The sequence below is a fragment of the Thunnus thynnus genome, chromosome 15 (genome assembly GCF_963924715.1).
Source record: "Thunnus thynnus chromosome 15, fThuThy2.1, whole genome shotgun sequence".
In the NCBI taxonomy this organism is placed as follows: domain Eukaryota; kingdom Metazoa; phylum Chordata; class Actinopteri; order Scombriformes; family Scombridae; genus Thunnus; species Thunnus thynnus.
The window spans coordinates 21,788,532-21,811,143 of NC_089531.1; the positions used below are offsets into that span (position 1 = coordinate 21,788,532).

General features: G+C 40.6%; 2 protein-coding genes across 9 annotated transcripts in view; one reads left to right on the forward strand and one right to left on the reverse strand.

The window, feature by feature from the left end:
• col16a1 (collagen, type XVI, alpha 1) overlaps nt 1-2,164 on the forward strand; it is a 70,564-nt gene extending 68,400 nt beyond the window's left edge. For all 8 annotated transcript variants that reach the window (XM_067611344.1, XM_067611341.1, XM_067611343.1 and 5 more), the window contains one exon: nt 441-2,164. In XM_067611344.1, the coding sequence (XP_067467445.1) occupies nt 441-634 (194 nt within the window). In that variant the 3' untranslated portion in view covers nt 635-2,164. The remainder of the gene's footprint in view (nt 1-440) is intronic.
• Nucleotides 1,977-21,248, reverse strand: col9a2 (procollagen, type IX, alpha 2). The gene is made up of 32 exons (XM_067611351.1): nt 20,779-21,248; nt 19,311-19,385; nt 18,107-18,142; nt 17,937-17,999; nt 16,106-16,159; nt 15,194-15,229; nt 14,149-14,172; nt 13,950-14,003; nt 13,754-13,807; nt 12,099-12,149; nt 11,952-12,008; nt 11,758-11,811; nt 10,514-10,567; nt 10,262-10,315; nt 8,678-8,731; nt 8,521-8,574; nt 8,335-8,388; nt 8,183-8,236; nt 8,041-8,094; nt 7,041-7,085; nt 6,869-6,922; nt 6,725-6,778; nt 6,584-6,637; nt 6,417-6,488; nt 6,029-6,064; nt 5,863-5,907; nt 5,405-5,437; nt 5,107-5,253; nt 4,906-4,960; nt 4,547-4,735; nt 4,383-4,460; nt 1,977-3,795 (listed from the first exon to the last, which is right to left on the reverse strand). The coding sequence occupies exons 1-32, from the start codon at nt 20,848-20,850 to the stop codon at nt 3,590-3,592; spliced, it is 2,076 nt and encodes a 691-aa protein (XP_067467452.1). The 5' UTR covers nt 20,851-21,248; the 3' UTR covers nt 1,977-3,589.
• Nucleotides 21,249-22,612: the final 1,364 nt, after the last annotated feature.

The following is a 22,612-nucleotide window of genomic DNA, read 5'->3' on the forward strand; positions in this document are numbered from 1 at the left end:
TTCAAACAGACTTTTCACAGTTCACTCAATTCTTCTACTAAATTTGATGTCATGTTTCACAAGGCAGAACTCTGATATAATGAAATCACATGTTATAAAAATTGTGTGGAGGTGCTGACTGGCGGAGTTTCGGAATGTCAAACAGTGACGTTTCACATCTTACTTTAGTTTATTTAACTTCGTTCACAGAAGAGCTGGTGAAGTTAAATATCAGCCCAAATGAAAAGTTTTTCTTTAGGAGTCATACAAAGTCATGCGTTACTTGATTTATACATAATCTGTTAAATTGAGCAATATGTTAATGGAGTCTGGAATGTAGTAAGGACGGACTGGCAATCACTGAACTCCAATTCCAAAGAGTGTATTTTTATCCTTTTGAATATTTTGTCTTCAGTGTAGTGCTCATCTTTGCATTCCTCCTATTTCATTTGTTCCTCCAGGTGTCCCAGGAGCCCCAGGCTATGGTAAGATGGGACCCCCAGGTCCTGTTGGCCAGCAAGGCGTTCCCGGGATCCCGGGCCCTCCTGGGCAGCCTGGTTCGAAGGGACATGATGGCCGGTGTAATCCTGGAGACTGTATGGGCCATCAAGTAGAATACGCCCCCAAGGGCCCACCTATCAAGGGCCCCTGGTAGAGGGCTAGAGGTGAGAGGTGCCAAAGACCATGACCCAAAGTTATTAAATCTGACCACAAGATGAAATAAAGGAGCTGCCTCTGTTGTTGAATTGTATAGATTTAGCCACACAGATTTCTACTGTAGTTCTGTGCAAAAATCCACAATTCTTTTCTAAGGACCCCACTGGAACTGAGGCCTGAAAAGACACACCAGCAGCACATTTTTATTGCATCATTCTTTTTCACTATGAATGCCAATTCATTGACATATTACTGACTCTTATTTGGTCTCACCTCTTTTTTCTCAGCTTCCCCTTTCACTGTTTTTCACTCCTTTGTACATTTTCAAACAACCCAGGGGAGGTGACAAGAATCACAATCTGTATTTTCTTCTCCTCGATTAATTCTGGCCTCTTCTGTTTTTTCATTTTCTTTGTTTAAATCTGTAGGAAGAGAATACACACAATTATTGTAGCACTTTGCTTCCACCTCTCATATCTTTCTTCCCTTCTCACAAAATCACATTCGGAGTGCATCCCATGCATTTCTAATATTCTGTCTCAGTGCTTGAGGTGTGATACACAGTATTTGAATTTGATTTGTAAGAAAATACCCCCAGAAATGTCTATTTTTGTTCTGTAGAAACAGATGTCAAAAATGTGCATCCATACCCTGTTTGATAGATTGACTGTTTTGTATATATTTATATTTATATATAGTGGCTTTTTATACTTTTTCAAAACATTTAATAAAAGGCATAAGTATGGCTAGACACTTATTTTTCATTGTCAGTGGTAATACAGCAAATAAAAAAGCCAAAGGGATATTTTTCTGAAGTCTATAAGCTTTGAAAATGGAATCATGTGTTTAGTAAAAGACAAATTATTTATAGAAGAAAATTACGTTTACATGAGAAAGCATATTGGCTTTTGTTATTATGCTAGAGTTCATTTTGTGTCATTTTAACTCCAATCTTTTTGGAAATGCAGCCATTTTAAAGTATTGTGTCTCATTTTGTATTCCAAAGTTTTCTTCCACTTGTTCACGAATATATGAGCAATAATTGAGCCCATTCACTACAGGTACACAGGACAAACAAGATATTCTGAAAATAATGAATCACAAATTGCTTTATTTTATAGTTTACATTTTACTGTATTTTGGGATTGTTATCTGTTATTTTTTTATAATGTTATATGTGGAAGTCTGTGGAGCTTTAAATCATACCATCTTCATAGCTAAACCTTCACTTAAAGGAACTCTAGTTCAGAACCGTCAGCTGTGGTCACACTTTGTTTCTAACAAGCTTACTCATGTGAAATGTTAAACTTAAAACTGAATTAAATTGTTTTTCAAAGAGGCTGTATCACATGGTTATCATTGTCAAATCTGTGTTCAAATAGCAGCACTGTTGTCCATCAACTCTCCAGCCTGTGTATATGTTGCTTTGTGTCATATGTTGTTGTTGTCCAACCCATCATGTGCCTTACATATGTTGTTTTATTAAACATTTGAGGAAAAAAAAAAAAAGATACATTTTGAAAGCAGAACAAGTGTGGTTGTCTTTCATTGCAAGGAATGTGTGTGTTTGACTTTCTACTTATATATGCTCATGTATGTGGGAACTTTTGGCCGTCGTGGAAGAATGTTGACAAAATGCTGAGCATCTGCAGCTTTGGAGGTGTGGGAGTTTATTTACATGCAGTAATAGGCCATTTCAATTGCTACTATCAAAGATTTGAAATAGGAAAAATTAAAAGATAGGGAGGTGAAAGAGATGAGCCTGATTAAATGAGTCTTTTCCATTTCCCCACATGATACAGAAGAACATTGGATTTTACAAAAGGTTCCTTTTTATTGGTTTGGGTTGACCTGAACAGCCAGGAGAAAAAAACCCTTTATACAGATGATTATATTAAGAACAATAAATAGTTTCTGTTGATGAAAATAAATCAGTCATTAAATCGCTGACACCCTGTGGAAAGTTGACAGTGGCATAGGAAGCCCATTCGGACTGTAACTGATTCGTTTTGAGAAAAAGTCAGTATTTCTGTAGGAACTTTTATTACTCACTGAATTCATTAACACAGGATTTCTGTTGGTGCATATCGTAATCCATTCCTTTTTCTCTACATAATAATCAACACACATTTACAAAGATTTACAGCACTGCATTGTGGGAGATGGGAGTGCCCATCGGGATACGCTGTTGCCAGGCAACAAGAGGAAGAGATAAAGCTAGTCGTTAGTTTCTAAAATGAGACTCGGGTAGAAAGCGGGTATCGGGTGGGGGGGGCAATGTACACATGAGGTAAATCAGGGATTTCACTCAAGTTTACAGATGAAAATACTACATTTTACAAAAGGTACAGTACAGTACTGAGTGTGAATTTAGGCTGCAATCATTTATTGGTCCTTTGCACAGTTTTAAGGCATCAGGTGTGATGTTGCAAGAGAGGCAAAGCATTTTAACTTTAGAACACATCACAAATAAAGTATTGTATATATAAAACCATTTAAAGTGACCGTGGTGTAAAAGAACACCACCTTTCACCACACTTGGTTTTTCAGGTCCTCTCAGCTCATAGATACTGTGGTGGGAGACAAGGAGATGTAATATGAATCTGTTCCTCTTCGCTGCTGGAACAGGGCTGGGATATTTGGATGGGGCTGACACTGACATCATCCAAAACACTAGAGAATTCAGAAGGATGTGGGTGGCTGTGAGCTGTGGTTGTCATGGTGATGTGGGGGATTAAGATCAGAGTATGTCCCATCAGTCAAAACTTCAGGTTGTCAGTTTCAGGAGGGGTGGGGGTGTACATCCAGTCACCCTACTATTGCCCCCCACCCCCTGTTCTCGATGTTGTTCTACTGAGAAGAGTGGTCTCTCTCCTTCTCTCTTTCTCTCTCTCGCCCTATCTCTCGCCCTTGTCTCCCAGGTGTCGTGAGCTGCTGACAGAGAGACAGATCTCTAAACATTGGGTCCTTTGATCGTTCCCGCCTCCTGTAGTCTCGGGGAGGTGTACGCTGATGCAGCCAGACACATCGCCGCCTCACAGAAGCCTGGGAGACCTGGCGAACCCGCCTTTCCGGGGCGACCAGCCTCTCCGGCTACTCCCTGAGGTCCTCTCTCACCAGGCCTACCATCCCGAGCCACACCATCAACACCAGGAGGACCTGTGGAGGCAGAAGGTTCCACGTCAAGTATTGATTTTAACTGATTTTGGAAAATGAAAAATGATCAACTACAAGTTCAAGTTGTCATCACTGAAAACTTTCAAGGATGATTACATCCACTAAAATGTCAAATTTTGAAAGCTGTCAAGATATCTAATTGCTTTATTAACACTCAACCATAAAACTCACTTTGAGAACTTGAGTGGTTTCTAATAGTAGAAATACCATTCTTGAACTTAAATTACACATGTGTAATGTATATATGCATATATTTACTCCGTGTGTATGTGTGCGTCGTTGAGTGTGAGTCTGAATTAGGGTGTACTGCTGAAATCCTATTACATTCTCATTCAAGAGCATCTGTTAAATGACTGAAGTTAATGATGCTTTTAAAATGCCTTTGAGCAGGCTCTCCTGTGGCAAGCTGTAATGCAAAGTCCTTCACTTTCTTATTGCCCTCTTCCTCTTCTTAACCTTTGGTCAGTAAAACACACTTAAATTGTTTTACATTCACATGTGCAAGGTTTATGCACATACATAAAATCCTACTGTTTGACATTTACAGTATGGGAGGCTTCAGCTCTTACCCTGTAATCCTGGGGGTCCTGGCGGTCCAGGGTGGGGTTTACCAGGATCTCCTCTATCACCCTTTGGCCCTCTCTTTCCTGGTGAAGACAAAAGAGGATGAGAACCCTGAAATCTATCAATGCATAATATGTAAATGTTTTGATGCCATACTGTCCATTTGTACCTTTGAGCCCTGTGTTTCCAATCTGTCCAGGTGCTCCAATAATACCAGGAATGCCACGAGGACCAGGTAAGCCATGCGATCCCTGGGAGCCAGCTGGCCCTGGAGGTCCAGGAGGCCCGGGTGGTCCCATTACACCTGCTCCACCGAGCACAGCCCTCTTGGCGCTCACTGCTACTGCTGCTAGCCTCTCTGTGACAGAGGAGACATCATCATCATTTTACAGTGGAGAAAGATTTTGATTGAATAACCTTTGATGATGGGCAACTGCATACTCAGGAGATGAAAGTAGTTTTGGGAAATGAGCTAATCTAATATCCCCTATGGACATCAAAGGTGAATATTCAGGTCTAGACACTCACCCTGCAACATCTTCAACACCACTTCAATGATATGCTGGTCAGATGTGTCACGTCCCTGGAGAGAGGAAGAGCAGAATAAGACAACACTTTTTCTGACAGCGCTTTCCAATATCACATTTCCATTATCGACCGAGTGCATCAATAAATACTTATATACATATATGTTCCATGCATCACACATCAAGAATGAACTGGACTCACTGCTGCTCCCTGAATGCCTGGCATGCCGGGTACTCCTCGCTCTCCATTGAGTCCCCTAGGACCGGGCAGTCCTGGTGGTCCCTGGTCACCTGGTTTACCAGGGTCTCCAGTTGGACCATTGTGTCCAGTGTCGCCCCTCACTCCTTGCTGTGAAGAGAGAAGTGTTAAGGAAGAGTGAGTCCTACATTAGACAGATAATTGCACAAATAAAGCAATGATTGAAGATGCAGAATGGAGGAAAAAGAAGGAAGGAAGAAACATGTCTGGGATTCAGATTTCTGCACGGTGTGATGCCCACCTGTCCTTTGGGCCCCGGTTCGCCAGACAAACCCTGTCACAGCAACGAGAAACTTTGTCATTTTCACATTCATCACTTCCATCATCATTTCTGCCTCAGAGACACTCATTGAGCAATAATTCAAGAATGAATGTTCTAAATGAATGCCTAAAATGCTGCTTCAAAGAGCCACTGTGCATCACTGCTTCACTGTCATGTAAATAGCTCATTTGCCATCTGGATTATTATGGGGATTTGCATGCAAATTCAAAAACAGACTTCCTCTTCTTCTTAACTTTGGTATGATTATAAAATTCTCTGCTATACATCACTCTGCTTTGATGCCTTTAGAGCCAAATGTTTGAACTTCCTTATCTAAAGCCTGCAAGTTTGAGTGTTTTGTAGATTCCAAGACTTTTGGCAGTTCTTTATAACAAGAAGTTTGAAACAGCTTTAGGTTGTGCAATAATGATTTTTACCTTTTCACCTTTCTCGCCAGCCAATCCCTCAACACCGGGGTCACCCTAAAAGCGACAGAGAAAAAGCTTTTTAAAAAGGGTGAGAGAGAAGGATGTAGAAAGTATTTGTCAGCACAGCTAAAATACAGCACTGTGTAAGAGATTTGTTTCTGACAATCTGACTCACAATGTCTCCTTTTGACCCAACTTTTCCTTGGAAGCCCTGGAGAGAGAAAGGGAACATGTAATGTAAATATGGTCAAATCTAGATTATAATATCCTAAAAAAAAGAACTAAATATTGATTCCAGCAAGTGACTCCAGAGATCACAAAGTAAGAAAGATGTTGTTTGATCTCTAAAACAAGGACGATGAGGATGCTTAGATTATCATTTATATTACTTGCCTCAAACTGTGATTTACTGTGGATTTGTGTGACTTTTATTCATGGGTAAACACTGCCCCCAATGGACAAATCTGGGTAACTAAACTATTTTGAAGTGTGTTTGAGTACAGGCAATGATACACATGTTTCATAAAGCAATATACATTATGTATTTGTTTTTGCTCACAGACCTTGTCTCCCTTGGTTCCACTAAGGCCCTGGGCGCCTGGAACACCAATGGGTCCTCTCTCTCCTTTGTTTCCCTGCCAGGAGACATTAGAAATAGAATTGAAAGTACAGCAGCAGATCAGCTTCAAATATGTTTAAAAAGAGACAGAAATGCAAAGAAGCAGCTTACAGGCTTGCCGACGATTCCTTGCGGCCCAGCTGGTCCTCGCTGGCCTCTGTCACCCTGTGGAAGTCAGGTGAGGTGAGTATGCCTGGTTTATAATGTAGGAGCAGTTGTTAGTGTTTTCATGTAATTATTTGGGATTTTTACCTTGGGTCCAGGAACTCCCTCCATACCAGGCTCACCAGGAAGGCCAGGCTCACCCTAGGAACAAGCAGTTGATCCAATTTAGCATTAGAGCACAATTGTAATGCATAAAAACATTGATGTTTTGTCTGTGTCTTTGTGTGTTACCAGAGGTCCAGGAGCACCGGCCATACCAGCATGACCTCTAGGTCCTGGTTCACCCTACCAAGGGAAAGGAAATTACTAAAGAAAGGTATACATTTTATGAAAAAAAGAAAAAAGTAATGTTGAAAACAAGATCAATATAACACAACGTTATATGATTTTGTAAAAGGCTTACCTTAGCTCCAGATCCACCTTTTGCCCCAGGACTGCCAGGTAATCCCTATAGAGAAAATTAAAAAGAATAAAAATAGTGCAAATCAAAGTTACATTTGTATCTCGGGCATTCTAGTGGTCTAATGGTTAGGACTCAAACCATATAAGGTTTGATTATGGCTTTGCATGTCTTACCCCTCTCTCTTTCCCTATATTTCCACACTATACACTATCAAATCAAGGTGAAAACTCTAAAAAAAATCTGCCTCAAAATAAACCTGTATCTTGCTTTCTGTATATTTACTCTGACAGAATAGTGAGGGCAGTTTACTTCATATGTTTGAAATTCTAGGAAGGACTCTGACAATGCTAGTGGTAATAAATGTAGATATTAGTATGTCGGTGCTGGTAGTGGGTGGTAATAATGCTGCTGCCTAATATACTGTAACAATAATGAAAACAGGCCGAGTTGCAGCCATAGCCATATACCTTGCAGCAGGTTTCCTTGCAGTAATTTTGTGAGTGTAGGTGGGTGTGATGGTATATCGCAGCAGAGCACAAAAGAGGCTAAGTTATGGTGTTTGAGTTTGCAGCAGTGTTAGTGTCACCGCAATGACCACACAGCAAAGTGTGCATCTCATGCTCCATTACCCCTTATTCAGAATGACACACACAAAAGCACACACACACACGCACACATATATGTGTATACGCACTGGTCTGATTGTGATAAATCACTCGAGGTGGGAGGGAGAATGCTATTTCAAGGTGGTTTAAATTCTAAAACAGCGTGGGTCACAGGGTCACTGTTAACCTGGATGAGTGCCCAGAAAACAAAACATACCAAAATTTACAGGCTGGTTTCCCTTGCTTGTGTTCTGACTTCGCTGAATTGGAAGAACAGACTGACCTCCTTCATGGTTTGAGTGACAACAGGCATTTACAGAGAGGCTTATTTGCATGTGCCTTTTGTGGCATTGCTGAACCATCCTCAGACAAACACACACTAAAGGATCACTCACCGCTGTTCCCTGAGGACCAGGAGGACCAGGCATCCCAGCTTGGCCAGGGCCACCCTGCAGACAGAGAGAACATAAGAAGAAAAATTGTCATCTTCCTCGGAGATTGAAGTTTCTCATCATTATCACAGCTGGCAACCCTTACCTTCATTCCAGGAATACCAGGTGTGCCATCTTTTCCATCAATACCAGGCAGACCCTGAAAAAGCAGGCAGATGAGTCAGTCGACTTCATTTGGCACACTCTCCAAACACTGTCTCAACTGTGTAGTGCACAAACAAAAGTGCATTCACTCACATTCTCTCCCTTTTTGCCCACTGCACCCTGTGGGCCTTGGATACCTCGGCTGCCCTGCAGAAGATAACCAAATCAGCGTCAGTGTATTCAAAATGCCCATCAGGCCCCATTCAAGTTCTGAGAAATGTTTAATCTTTTGTGTCTGTGTCTCAGCTTTGACAATAATCTTCAAGGAGAGTCACCTACTTTGTCTCCCTTGTCTCCTGCCTCTCCAGGTGGTCCCTGAGGTCCCTCCTCACCCTGCAAACAATAAAGAGAGACTTAGAGTATCTAAGGAGTGTGTGTATCTGATTTTCTATGAGTATTCAAGTTTGTGTTTGTCTTGGTGTGTGTTTAATCTTACAGGAGGCCCAGGAATTCCTACAGGTCCATTGATGCCTTTGTAACCACGAGGCCCCTGAGGAAAAATGAAGACTAGGTCAAAATCTAGTATATGGGTGGACCATGTATGAACCGCTAGATGGCTTTTAATTTGAAACAATGGATACAGGAAGTGGTGTCACATGATGACAAAGCCCCCAGGAAGTGTGCCACACTTTGACTGAAGCCAATTTGACATAGGGCCTTTCTCAATACCGAGTATGCCAAGTTCAGATTTGTGTACTTGCTAGTTCAGACTTGGCAAGTTCGACTCGGGAGTACAAACTTCCGAGGATGGGGGGATGCAGTATGATGATTCTGCAATTGGAACAACAGCGTACTTGCAGCACCAGCTCAGCTTCAACACAACTACCTGACTGTGCTGTGACAAAATAATCTCAACTCAAAGCTCCACTAACACTTTTTCTCACAAAAAATAACTTAATTGACAGAGAGATGCAGTAATTATGTTATTCAGTCTGTAATGTAGCTATAATAAAAATCCAAACTGCTATGTAGCTTGATAAAATAAAACAAAGTTGAATATAGACTAATCTGTTTATTTTTTAATATATTTGTATTTATTGAAATATGGTGATATCTATACATATAGAGTCCCAGAGGCAGCGCTGTTGTTCTGTCCAGTAAAAACATGAAGCTTCACTTTATATTCAGACATTCATCTGTGAGACCAAAATAATCCCTATTCCAAAAGGAATTATATCATATTTCAAAATGCTACAGAGGCATTAGAGCCAGCAGTAAATTACCAAAGAACTGCACAGATCAGCTCATTGCATCATGTTCTTCCCGGGATGACGATGGACGTTGACTGGCCGATCATCTCAGGAATCAGGCTGCTGGCAGCTGAGATGATCGGCCGGTCTCACCCAGCCAGCGGCTCCTTACATCTCCGAAAATGTCAGAGCATATTTCCAAATGTTGTGTTATTTGGATAAACTGACCACATATTGGGAGTCTAAATGGTTAGCTAGCTTCAGCCAGCTTTGGCCAACCAATGGTGTAACTTCATCACTCTGTCACTCAGTCAGTCAGTCAAGGACATTTGCTTTTATAGGGCTGGTCCAACTGTTACAGTCCAGCCAAAAAAGAGCAATCAATCACTTCAGATCAGGGAGGATGCTAAGTCACAGTAGCCTACTATTCATTGTGATAAAGGGGTAATTAGGGCTTAACTCACTTCACTAATGGGAGCTACACAGAGAGCCAGCCACTCTTGCTTTGGCACTAAGCCGGGCGCTAACTTGGCTAACGTGGCTAATGTTAACAGTAAGACGGATGGCTACAGCGGATCATTAACTACAGATGGAGGCACCGTGGACCCAGACAACCCCATCTCATTAGAGGAGGGGAGAGATTTGTGTTAGCATCATTTCCATATGTCCCCATTGCTGGTAATGGATGATGTTTGTATAGTGGGGGCAGGTCTGACTGTGCCTCCTTTGTGCTCATCTAAGAACGAGGACAGCCTAGTACCAGAAGAGAAAGAGGACAAAAAAAGTTTAATTTGAATGTGAAAAAAGGAAAAAGAAATGTTGGTACTCACTGCCTCCCCTTTGGGACCCATCATTCCTGGATAACCTCTCAGGCCCATCGGACCCTTAGAGGGACACAAAGAAAAACAAGTTAATGGAGAAACTGACTCTTTGACTATGACCAGAACAAAGAGCACTACAATACAAACACTAGAACATGAGGTTCTGTCAGTCCAAGATAATACTATGCCAAAACAATAGCCTATAGTTCAGCCTATATTTCTAACTTTGCCAGGTGACAAAAACTTGAATTATCAGCTTACCGGAGGTCCTGGGATGCCCTGCTCTCCAGATATGCCCACTTCTCCCCTGGGGCCCTGGTGGAGGAAAGGAAAGGTTGATTAGTTATTCTGTTGCTGCTCTCTGCAGAATAGGTGCCCACTACCAATCATGTCAAATTCAAAACATTTTGATAACGTTGTGGGAAGTCTTGTTTTTGTGCATGTGTACTGAGGTTGATTCAAGAAAATTTGAGCCGCTGAGAAAAATCCAGCTGAAACTAGTGTAATGGTTGCTTGTTGCTTGTGGTGTCTAAGCTGGTCATTGATAATTAATTGAAAATATACTATTATAATATACTAGTACTTGGTGATTAAGCTTGTTTAAAATCTAGCACAAGCTAGTCAGCCAGCAAAATCAAGCTGGTCAAAAAAAAAAAAAAAAAATAGCATAACCTGATCAATATCATCAGGTGGTCTTGGAACATAAAGCAGCTCAGCAATGTTTGAAATTTGGGGAAAAGCTTCACTTTCTCGCTGAGGGTTAGCATTAGATGAGAAGATCAATACAGTCTTATGTTTGTGTGCAAAATATGAATCCAGGAGGCATTGCTGAGTTTAGCATAAATAATTGAAGCAGGTCTGGAAATGGTCTGGAACATAACTGTCCATAAAACCACAACTCATTTTTACATTTTTTGTATTGTACAAACTAAACAAGATACAATGTGTTCATTTGGGAGACCTAGAAGCTAGTACACAGTAATATAGCAAGTGAGAAGTGAGAGTTGCACCAAAGTGCAACCTTGAGTCTCAGCAGGTCTTCTAAAACACTAGTCTGCCTGGGAGGAGTGGCAACTTGGTGCATTGAGTGTTTTGAGCGTCTAAGCGCTGCCAGAAGGCTCCTTGTGTGGGAAGATCAGAGGTTAATACCTGGGGCTTGGCTAGCCGCTCCCTAGGAGCCCACTGTGTGCTCATTAGCTCTGCTTAATACAGTGAGGTGAGGAGGCTGCACGAACCCTGACTCTCTCATCCTCCCCTTCATGTACCTGGCTCTTCACCACCCCTTTCATCTGGCTCGCTGCATGCTGACTGCAGGGCCAGGGCCAGGCCTGACTAATCGCAGCCAGATTAGTGCCAGTCATGTGCCTCAGGGGGCTTCATTAGAGCTAATCCTTGCCTCCGCTGATCCTGAATGGTGGGTGAGTGTGCAAGACTGTACAGCATGTACTTGTTTGGGTGTTTGCGTGCATCCACTCTCAGCAAAACTAAGAAATAGCGCAGCTCACCGATTTTCCTATGCTACCAGGCTCTCCGAGAACACCGCCACGTCCTTTGTGTCCCTAGAGAGAAACAATCAGTCAGTATAGTGTCATAACAATTTTGACATGTAACATAATCATTGATGCTGAAAGAAACTGTGTAAACTGTGTCTGTGCTTATTTCTCTGAGGTGAGTTGAAACAGCAAGGCAAAGTACTCACCTTGATTCCCTGCAGTCCCTGGGGGCCCTTAGGTCCTGCTGGACAGTTAAGAGGACACTGTTGTCGAGAGAAGGAAATATATGGATTATGAAATGTGAAGTTGTGTCAAAATAGATTTGCAAGAAAGGAGATGTAATTAGATCTTACCTGGAAGTCTGCACTGCCCTCCTCTCCACCAATGAACTTCCCTGGAGGACCCTAGATAGAAAGAAGGACAGATGAATGGATGGCTGGATGGATGGATGGATGGATAGATAGGTAGATGGATCAAGAAAGTCACCTGGTCACAGTTGGCAGACAGGTGCCTCTACTCCCATGAGCTGAGCCAGCACTTTCTCTGTCTATCTATTTCTCCTTCCATCTTTCCTTCTCTCTGTTTATAGATTGAGTTAGAGAGTAAAGTATCTCTACAGGGGCTGATGTATTCCTGCTACAGTCAGATGAGACAGCCCACTGATCTAATGGGGGTTTATTTACCCTAGGATTGCACTAAAGCTAAACAAATACACTCCCCTGGGCTGGGAACATCACTCTCAATGAAGAAACCCCCCCATACACACACACCCTGGCCCCACCCACCCCCACCCCTCTTAGAACCACTCAGATATGCACACATGAGAGTACATACACCATTGGAAAATAGACTTGAAAGTGTACCATTGTTGTGACTGTTTGTGGTATTTCACTACTTACTGTCTGTTGGGACCTATACAAGAAGCAGTGAGCTCTGGCTGTGCTATGTGCTTTGTTATCATACAGTGCATTTTAAAATGTACATTAATTGCTACTGGTTCTGGTGAGCAGAGCACACTTCAACATAGCATTAGTAGATGTGAAGTTGAATTTGCTCTTTCTTTGCTTTACTTTTACACTGTGATCCCATCCTGCTAATATTAGTTAACTGCAATTACACTGATGTAACTATATGCTTGATAAATCCCAATTAGCTCATGGTAGCTCATTTATCACTCACTCTTTTCACCATTCTCACTGAAAAGACCGTCTTCATGAAATAATTTACTGTGACATCTTTTCTGTTGATGAAGTTTGAGTTTGTCCAAGTGGAACTTATTTATAGACCATTTAATAATGGTGGCGATTGGAGCTAAACCGATAAAGTGACAATATTAGCTTATTGCTGATATACTTATCTTAGTTTCAGTAGATATATTGGCTGAAAAGTAAAAAGAAATCACATATCTTTATCTTTAATATGCCAAAGATGATGTTAGAGGTAATTGAGAAACAGTATCACAAATGCATTTTATTTTTCAATTGTAAACAACTGTGCAGAACACAGTATAAAAATAATAATTAAGGGATCCTTATCAATAATGTTTGTTAATGTTGATTGTGTGTTCTTGTTCTACCCCAACCAAAGTGGTTCAAAACATGAACAGTGAACTAAATGGAATTTATAGGGTTGGATGGCACTATATGGTGCTAAAGAGAAAAAAAAGAATGGGGAAGGTACAACATCTTTAACATACCCTGAGAAGATTATCAGCTTGAATTTACAGAGAGTGGACAAAATCACAGGAATACTTGTACAATGTGATGCAATCCAGGTTGTATTTTGTGTTTTTGTGTTGTATATTGTTTATTGTAATGCATTGTATGTACAGAGGATGTGACCATTATTTAAGTCCATCCCCTCCACTACAACATGATAGGCTGTGGTCCTTTTTCTACTCACTAGCACTTCAACCTTTCAATCTTCAGTTTTCTGAAGGTTATCTAAACAGATGACAGATGACCTACTAAGATATTTCAAAGACAACCAGTCCTGAGTGAGCACTTACTGGCTTGCCAGGAGGCCCAGGAAGTCCCGGAGCTCCGGGTGGTCCCATGATACCCTAGACAAAGCAGAGGAATGAAGGAAGCTGTGAATAAAAAGCTGGGGACATAAGGAGTCTGGCAGCTTATAACCTTTTGATAAGATGTTAAGATGTTTGTAAGTCATTCAGGCAGTGAAATAAACTGCAGCCAGTGTCCTACCTTTTGTCCATTTGGTCCAATTTCACCAGGAAGACCAATTGGCCCTGGAGCACCCTAGACAGAGAGTGACAGAGACAGAGAGAGCAAGAGACAACATGATGTCTACACTCTTCACCAGCCACAAAATTATTTCCACACCTCAAAGTGAAGTCATTAAGTGATAAAGGCATAACGGTATTATACCATACAAGCTACTTACAGACAGTCCTGGAAGGCCGGGTCCCTGTGTGGACAGACGAGACAAGGGGTTAAATTACTGTATAACAAGTGGAACCAATCCGTCAAAGTATCAATTAACGTTTGCGAAAACCAATTAATAACAGCAGCAGTAATTCGGTAATGCGTGTGTACAGTGTCAGAGCGAAGGGTAAACAGTGCTCAAGATGAACAGAGACACAGAGCGCAATCAGTTTATGTTTGCTGTGTCTTTTGAAATTAATTATAAACAAAGTAATTAAGTAAGTAAGCCTTCTTGGAGGAAGAGCAGCCCACAGGGCAGGATCTCCTGTCTCTGTAGCGTGAGGCAGCTGGATGTACAAGCACACCCCCCAGACAGGACGCCTGCTAATGCTAAACAAAGGATTTAACTAATAATGTTGCACTCAACCATGACATTGGATGACTCTGGAATTAATGTTTGAATATACTGGATGATGTCTAATAGATGGACACTGAGCTCCACCTAGTGGTCTTAGACTGTGTTACAGTTAATGTGCTGGCATTCTAACTTTGCAGCAGTGAACCGATTAGCATTGCATTTCTGGTGTGCATGAATTCAGTGGTCGTATATAGTGATTTTTTTTTAATGATAATATGGGCAAAATTATGTGTACCATTGTGAGCTCTTTTCTACTATATTAATTATTGTGTATAGGAATAAGATGCATATCAGCTCAGCTGTAGAAGGCATATGCCACATCTGGAAAAACTAAACCCAAAAGGGGGCACAGCTGGTCAGGCATTCAGGCATGAAGAAAAAGGGACTCGGGAGGTTGCCTTATGAGAGCAGCTGGATTACAGTATGTGTGTTGGGAAACTGACTTGGCTTCAAACAATGCCTAACTCAGCCCGTCATAACTCACTTCATAAGTATCATGACAGCCTTATGAGATAAAACGTTATCTAATTTTTCATACCTTGTTATACCAGTATACAATATCTATTAAAATATATATTAGATATTCACTCATCATACCTATCTTTATAGTGGCAGAGAGGTCATAGATATGAAATAGTTTACTTACAGGAGGGCCAGGCTCGCCACTTGGTCCAGGCTGACCCTGTAGACAACAAAAACAACAAAATAACTATGGTGACAAATACAATTCAGAGCATGCAGTTGGACAACATGAGATTTAATGCTTTACCATGGTGAAAGTCTAATAACATGTTATTATGGAAGAAAATCTTCAGACAATTATCACATTTAACTTCTTTAAAAATTTCATTCCATCCATTGGTGAAATGCAACTAAGCACATTTACCCAAGTACAGTACTTAAATACTATTTTGTGGCACACTAATTGGAAGTTAGTGTGCCACACATCACATCCAGTGAGGCAAATATTTTACATTCACACATTTATCTGTCAACTATATTTACTAGTTATTTTTCAGACTAAGATTTTGCAAAGTAAACATATAAGCTTATACAATATGATGCATTGTTATAGATTAAAGATTCAACAGTATGTTAAGTTGTGAAAACTGGTTCCACCTTGACCAGCTACATGATTAAAATGCTGCTCACACATTAATGCACCAATTCATTAATAATAACCCAATAATATATACCAACATAACACTGATAGGGAACATTATGCTACATAATGAGTACTTTACTTTTGACACCTTATATAAATTTTGCTGATTATACTTTTAGGTAAGATTTGAATGCAGGACTTTTACTTGTACTGTAATAGAGTTTTTTTTCAGTGCACTGATATGCATTTCAATGCATTTTACTTAAGTAAAGGATCTGAACACTCCTTTCACCACTGCCCTTGTCAAATTAAAGAAATGTATATTCCAGCAACAAAATCACCAAACAGTGATACATGTTAATTGAGTGCCATGCTTTCCACAGATTAGCGGCATTATGGTGAATTAGAACTAATTCTCATTTCAGGTGCACTTCATAACAAGCAGACACTTGCCTTAGGGCCAGGGCTCCCAACAGGACCTCGATCACCCTTTGCTCCAATCAAACCCTGGGGGCAGATAGAAAGAGAAGAAAGCAGGTGGATGCAGTGTGCTGTATTGTGTATAGAGGTCAAGGGAGGGAAGGTAAAACATTGGAGTTCAATTATTAATTATCAGTTACCACTGTGCTTTCCATGAGCTACATATGACTTGAATTCACATTATAATAACGCTAATCACACATTTGATCGAAGCTGACACTGTCCTTGTGAGTAATTAGGAAACAAACCCGAGATTGAGATTCCAGGGCGGATTACTGGCTAAAACTCTAAGGAATGTGTGTGTGTGTGTGTGTGTGTGTGTGTGTGTGTGTGTGTGTGTGTGTGTGTGTGTGTGTGTGCGCTTTGGTTAGCATGTGACCATGAGGCACTGACACTCTGATCGAGACTTGAATTTGCCTTCAGAAAAGCTGCACCAAAAGTAAAATCAGGTAAATTGATAATAGAAGTGCCCAATAGTTTAAAAATCATTTAAAACTCATTGGCTTGTCTTCATCTCCATCTGCTCCCTATCTGTGATGGGTTTGACATAAAGTATATTGACCTCATCATGTAGTTTGAAAAGCTATTAATTCAGTTAACACTTTCCCACACAGAACATGTCTATGACAGTGAAATAAGCTTTCATGACTAAATCACCATGTTCACAATAAACCAGTAGTTAGAGGTTGAAGGGTCATGATGATATTTCTGTTGTTGGACAATAATAAGCCAGCCCACAGAAGGACATTTCAACAGCCTTGTAAGAAAAACTCAGCAAATACACTGAAGCTTAATGGAGCCTAACAACTTTTTCTTAAATTGAAAAAATCTGAATGTAAAACAGAGCTATGAGACTTTGTTATGTAAGATTAAATATTAGATTAAAACAAAAACACAGGCTTAATGCAGCTTAATGACATACATTTTTGATGACGTTTTTAATAATACATTTTATTATGCCCACCCCACTGACTTTATAATGACTTAAAGTTACCCTGTGGAGTCTTCATTGTAAACAGTTTTGATTACATTCAACATTTCTCACCCAAATGCATTGGGTGCAGCCTTGAGGTGTAACAAACATCATTAATGCATTCTCTACCTCATAAAACAATTATTTTGCTTACATCAGCTTGTGGTTGTCTTCTCTTTTTTTTATTTGCACATTGCAAACTTGAACAACACACTATATTACTGCTACCGCCTTGCCGTCCTCTTATGGCAGCACAAATGTGTATCATGTCACCACCAAATACATAGACCCACTCATCAAAACATTGCTCTACAGTGCCACTGATGGTCAAAAATACTTCAGGGTGCCTTGAAAATGTTGATGTCTTTGCTTCCTGACTAGAAGAATACTTGTCTTACAGATTTTACTTTTAGTTTGGTGATGAGTTGCGTCTCCCAACATCACACAAAAAAATCCTGTTTAAACTCAAGAAAAGGTCATTAATCCACATTAAAACACATATTTGGCTGTTTTTCCCCAATGTGTAGAAAAATGAACAGAAGAATTCTGTTAAATTCAATTTCTTTTACACCCTTGCTGAGACCAATCTTACTATTCCTGTGGGATTTTTTCCACATTTCCTCAAAGGTCTTTATATTTAGTTTTAGTTTTTTTTTTTAATTAAAAGCTGTCTTCATTCATGTCCACATTAAGCCTCTCAGAACGTTTCTTTTGGGAAGCATTTTCTCTTATCATTTCAGAAGCATTTTTCACTTCTTGCACTCCTTCTCTCGCTTTTTCATTCTCATTCTCACATATACACCACACACCCACAGCATTCAGTTTACTTACATCAATGCCGTTCTCCCCTGGTGCTCCATCAAGACCTGGCTCTCCCGGCTCTCCCTTTTGTCCCTACAGTAAAACGCACACTATTGTTATGAACAAAACCAAGTGCAGGTAAATTAAATATTTAACATTTTGTAAGATGAACCTCAACAAATTGTAAAGTACAAACTTACTGGTGGTCCAGGGGGGCCAGGTGGTCCTTTCTCTCCCTGCAGAGAGACAGAGATGTTAACTCTTTTCATTCAGTGACTGTTACACATGACATGGTAAGGAGTGTGGTGTGATTGATATCATTCATATTACTCATTCCTTTTCAAAATGTCCTCCAAATTAATTGTTTTCAGTAGAAAGGTGCTGAAAAGTTGTGTGGCTCACTATGCATGTTCTCACAGAAATAAATTTGGCAGATTAAAGTACCTCTAATATGTCCAGGGCTGGCCTGGTAGTATAAGTTTGTGTAGTTAGAATACAGCATGTAAATGGACATCATGGTACATTTGTATAAATACTTAATGTATTGAACACTAATATTATGTTCTTATGTTCAAGAGAGGTGATTATTGTGAGAACAGCCTTTAGATAGAGTCTGTACCATTTTGTACAAAGGCTGATTCTCCATCAGGTCCCTCGTTTCCTGTTGTTCTAATGTGGCAGGAACCCAAAAAATGGAAAAAAAACCCCACAGTGAAGACATTGAAGGGCATGCTACACCTTCCAGTTTGGAGCAAGTAAGATTGCTGTTTTTCTTTGCAAGAGGAGGTAATGGGAGGTGCTAACAGCAGATAACTAAGTGGAAAATTGACAATAATACCAAGTTATCCCAGCTGCATTCTGGTAGCAACCTGATACTGACAATAAACTCAGCACTTGTTCAGTCACAAGTCAAAATTCACAGCATATCTTTGGTAAATACATATACTGAGGGTGGTACAGTTAAGTTTAAGACAAGAGTTTTTAGTAAAAACATATGAGATGATCAAAACAAATCAAATGTCTGATCACATCTGGTTTTGGATCATGCAAGAGACACCAAAACCTGTTTTTTACAGGCAGTTAGTGTCCTGCTCCACCAACCCAGCATCCTCCAGTTACAATATATTTATAAAACCTGCCTCTAGTTAACCCTAAGAATATCTCAAATGTATCACATTACTGTGACACAAACCCAGGCCCACACCTTGGACTAAATCAAGGGTCCCTTCTCAAAGACCCCTCTCTCTGCTGGGAACAGAGCTCTTTTGTGCCTGCGTGTTTTCATTTGCAGTGCCCTCTTATGGTAAGACTCCAGTACTGCAGAGTGGTGCTGGGTTGGTATTTCTCCAGCACAATGATGGTCTTTGTGACAAACTTGTTGGGCAAACCGGTGTTGATACTCACATCAATGCCGTCTGACCCGGGGATGCCAGAAGGGCCTGGTGGGCCGACCGGGCCCTGAGGTCCAGGTGGACCCCTCTGAAAGAAACAGAAAGAAATATTTTGAAAATGTCAGGTAATGTCAAACAACTACATTACTCCTTTGGACATTTTAAAAATACTGTGCAGATATCAAAACATATTATATGCCACAGACACACTTTCACTCCTTATAGAGATGTTATAATGAAGTCAATCTTTCTATATCATTTTACATGCACAACTGAAGAAACATGCATATCATGAATCCCCTTATTAAATCCAAGAAGCTTGCGTCAAAGTAACTAAATGCTATTAACACATTCAGAAAATATCAATAAACTGTATGTGCTGTATAGATATCTCTGTACCAATCATTTAGTTAATAGTTTATAAATTATAGATATCATTAATTAACTGTGAAATGATTGAAGCTAAACTTAAATCAAATTAGTAAATTCTGGGCAGGTTACTACACTGTGTGGCATTTTGAACAAAAAATCCACTGAGAGTACACTGACTTCAACATGCATAAATGCATCAAAGGAAATCAAAATGAATGGGACAATATGAAATGAAATTGGCACAGGAGAGGGATAAAAACGAAGGATTGAGGAGGAATGTGGGAGGAGGGGTCATGAGAGTGGCAGTGTTTACCACTCTCCCCCCACCTGACCCCCCTCTCTCCACCTCACTCTCTCCTCTGCCTGTCTTGAATTTCATCTCAGTAGATCAGTCAGTCCATCAGGTGATACTGAAAAAGTCCTTTCATAATCCAACTTTGAATTCTTCGAGTGTTCAAAAAATGTGTGAAATGAAAAAAGAAAAAAAATCAGAATAATCCTTAAGGGTGAAAATTGACATCCAGTAGATAACATGTAGGTGTCTGTTTGAATAGGGGCTTTCACACTCAGTGGGAAAACTTTGTGTGTCTCTTTGTATGTGGGTCAGTGACTACAGACTCATCTCTGTCACGTTTGCCCATGAAAAAACAAGAAAAACTTCAATGTTTTCATCATTTCTTGATAAATAAAAGTCTTATTGGCAAAAAAGTAGCCCAGGTAATGAAAAAATCCTTGCCTTCAATAGCAACTCCTCACTTAAAACTTCAGAAGAGAAAAGAGTCCATACGCGAAAAGGTTGACGATCCACAGAAGATAATCCGGTTTCATTTTGTCTCCACTGCAGAAAACCTGTTCCAAGCTCATCTTTCTTTTACATGCAAGCCAGGTGGTCACCTCACATCACAGATATATGTGCTGCCAACCAACCGTTTCATTTTCCAACTTTTTGATCACATCAACCAGCACCAAGAGAGCACACAGCCCATAACATCACCTCACTGACACCCAGTGCTCGCTTGCAATTTCCAAGGGCCCCTATTCCCACTGAACCCCAGAATAAAGGAGTTGTGCCTGAACCGAGCAGGTCTCAACTTCCCCTGTCCACTTACCACTTGGGCCAGAGCCAGGCACAAGGTCTGCAGAATTACCCAGGTCTTCAGCAAGGCAGAGAGAGCAGCCATGGTCCCTCTCCCCTGTCTGTCTCTCCTCAGTTCACCAAATCCTCTCTTCTTGCTCCTCTTTCCGCTCCCTTACTCCTCTCCAGGCCGGCAAAGTGAGGAACTGGTGGGGCAAAGCTGTCTGAGAGGAGGGGGGATGGGGGCTATGTGCACAGCCCCGAAAAAAATCCACTCAGGAGGAGAGAGCTGAGTGTGGAGAGGGATGGATGGATGGAGGGATGAGGGGGAGTTTGAGGTGGGGAGGGAGCAGGACTGAGAGAGAGAGGTGTAATCCTGCCCCCACAGCCGGCCCCTGAAAGCACAAGAAAAATACCCTATGCACCCATCAACACAAACACACACACACTCACACATATACCTATACACACAGTTTCTCAAAACACCTCTGATTTTCTGGATTGGGGGAAGAGTAAACTTCCCAAATGTGCACAGTTTCTGCCAATGTGATTGGATGCTTTATGAATAATTGGCATATTTTCTACAAGGTAAAGCCAATTGGGCTAAGCAGCGATTAAGCTCCTCCCAAAGCTGTGGGAGTGGACCAGCGAATGAAACCTGAGTGTGTGAAGCACCTCATCACAGGCCTTGAACAACTTTCTGCCTCTGCTTCTGTCTCTCTCTTTAAAGCGCCACAGTGTTTTTCCTCGCCCCCCGAGGCTACCATTTGCATGGTGGTGTAAATATCTCCAAACATTTCCCATGAGAGTGTTCTGCTGCATAGATGAGAGAAGCCGGTGAGCTCCTTGGATGGTACTGTATGTAAACCAGAGGGATTTGATCAGGGTGAAAAGAGGACAGTGTCAACTTTGTCAAGAAAAACTGAACTGCACCTCCTTGGTTAATTGGCTTCAAGAGATAGATGGCAAATGATGGCATTCCCCCATGTATGCTTTGGAGGTCCATTCAAACTTAATTAGTACACTTGCTGACATCTAGTGGTGATTTCACCAAGAGCAGGTTAGTTCCCACAGTAATTGAGAGTGGCCTTTTTGAGCTTGGATAAACAAAACTCATGGGAATGTGAAAAATGAACTTATAGTGACCCCTGTTGTACAGAAATTTACATTACACCAAATAGAGCAATTATGCTTATGTCCACTAGATGGCAGCAAATACACATGAACAGATGCCAGTCTGCACAGCTGCTTGGTTGCTATGGAGGACTCCCCGCCGCAACAACTGGGGATCAGACATTTGTTCTCCTCAGGGATGATGAAGACTGTCCTGGGGAAACTGAGAGATGCATTTATTTGTAAATTGAGATATATTGCTCACAACAGGGAATTGCAACAGACCTCTCTAAACAACAAATTAGGAAACCAGCATAGCGATGGCTTCTGTACTGTATTTGTTTTGCACATTTTCACACATTTATTGCATTTATCACACTCTGAGTTGTTATAGCCTTTTTCATTCTTTTCCCAAAGGAATGAAATATTAACTATTACCTTGAGAAAACTTTTTTTTCATATTTTGATACATAAAACATGAGAGAGTAATTACAATAAATAGAATTATTAAAATTAAATATGCAGAAAGAGGGTGTAATCCTGAGCTGTTTTGTGCATCTATTTTTGCACTGATTTTACAACAACAGTTTTCTTTCTGTTTGCATGCACAGGGACTTAAAACTCCTTTGTCACAATGAGGGTAAAGAAATACAAATGTGTTTGATAAATATTTTGAAAAGCATTATAAAAATGTTATAATTATAATTTTTGATAGTGAAAAAGTACAATAGGTAACATGGAATGAATAGAGATAG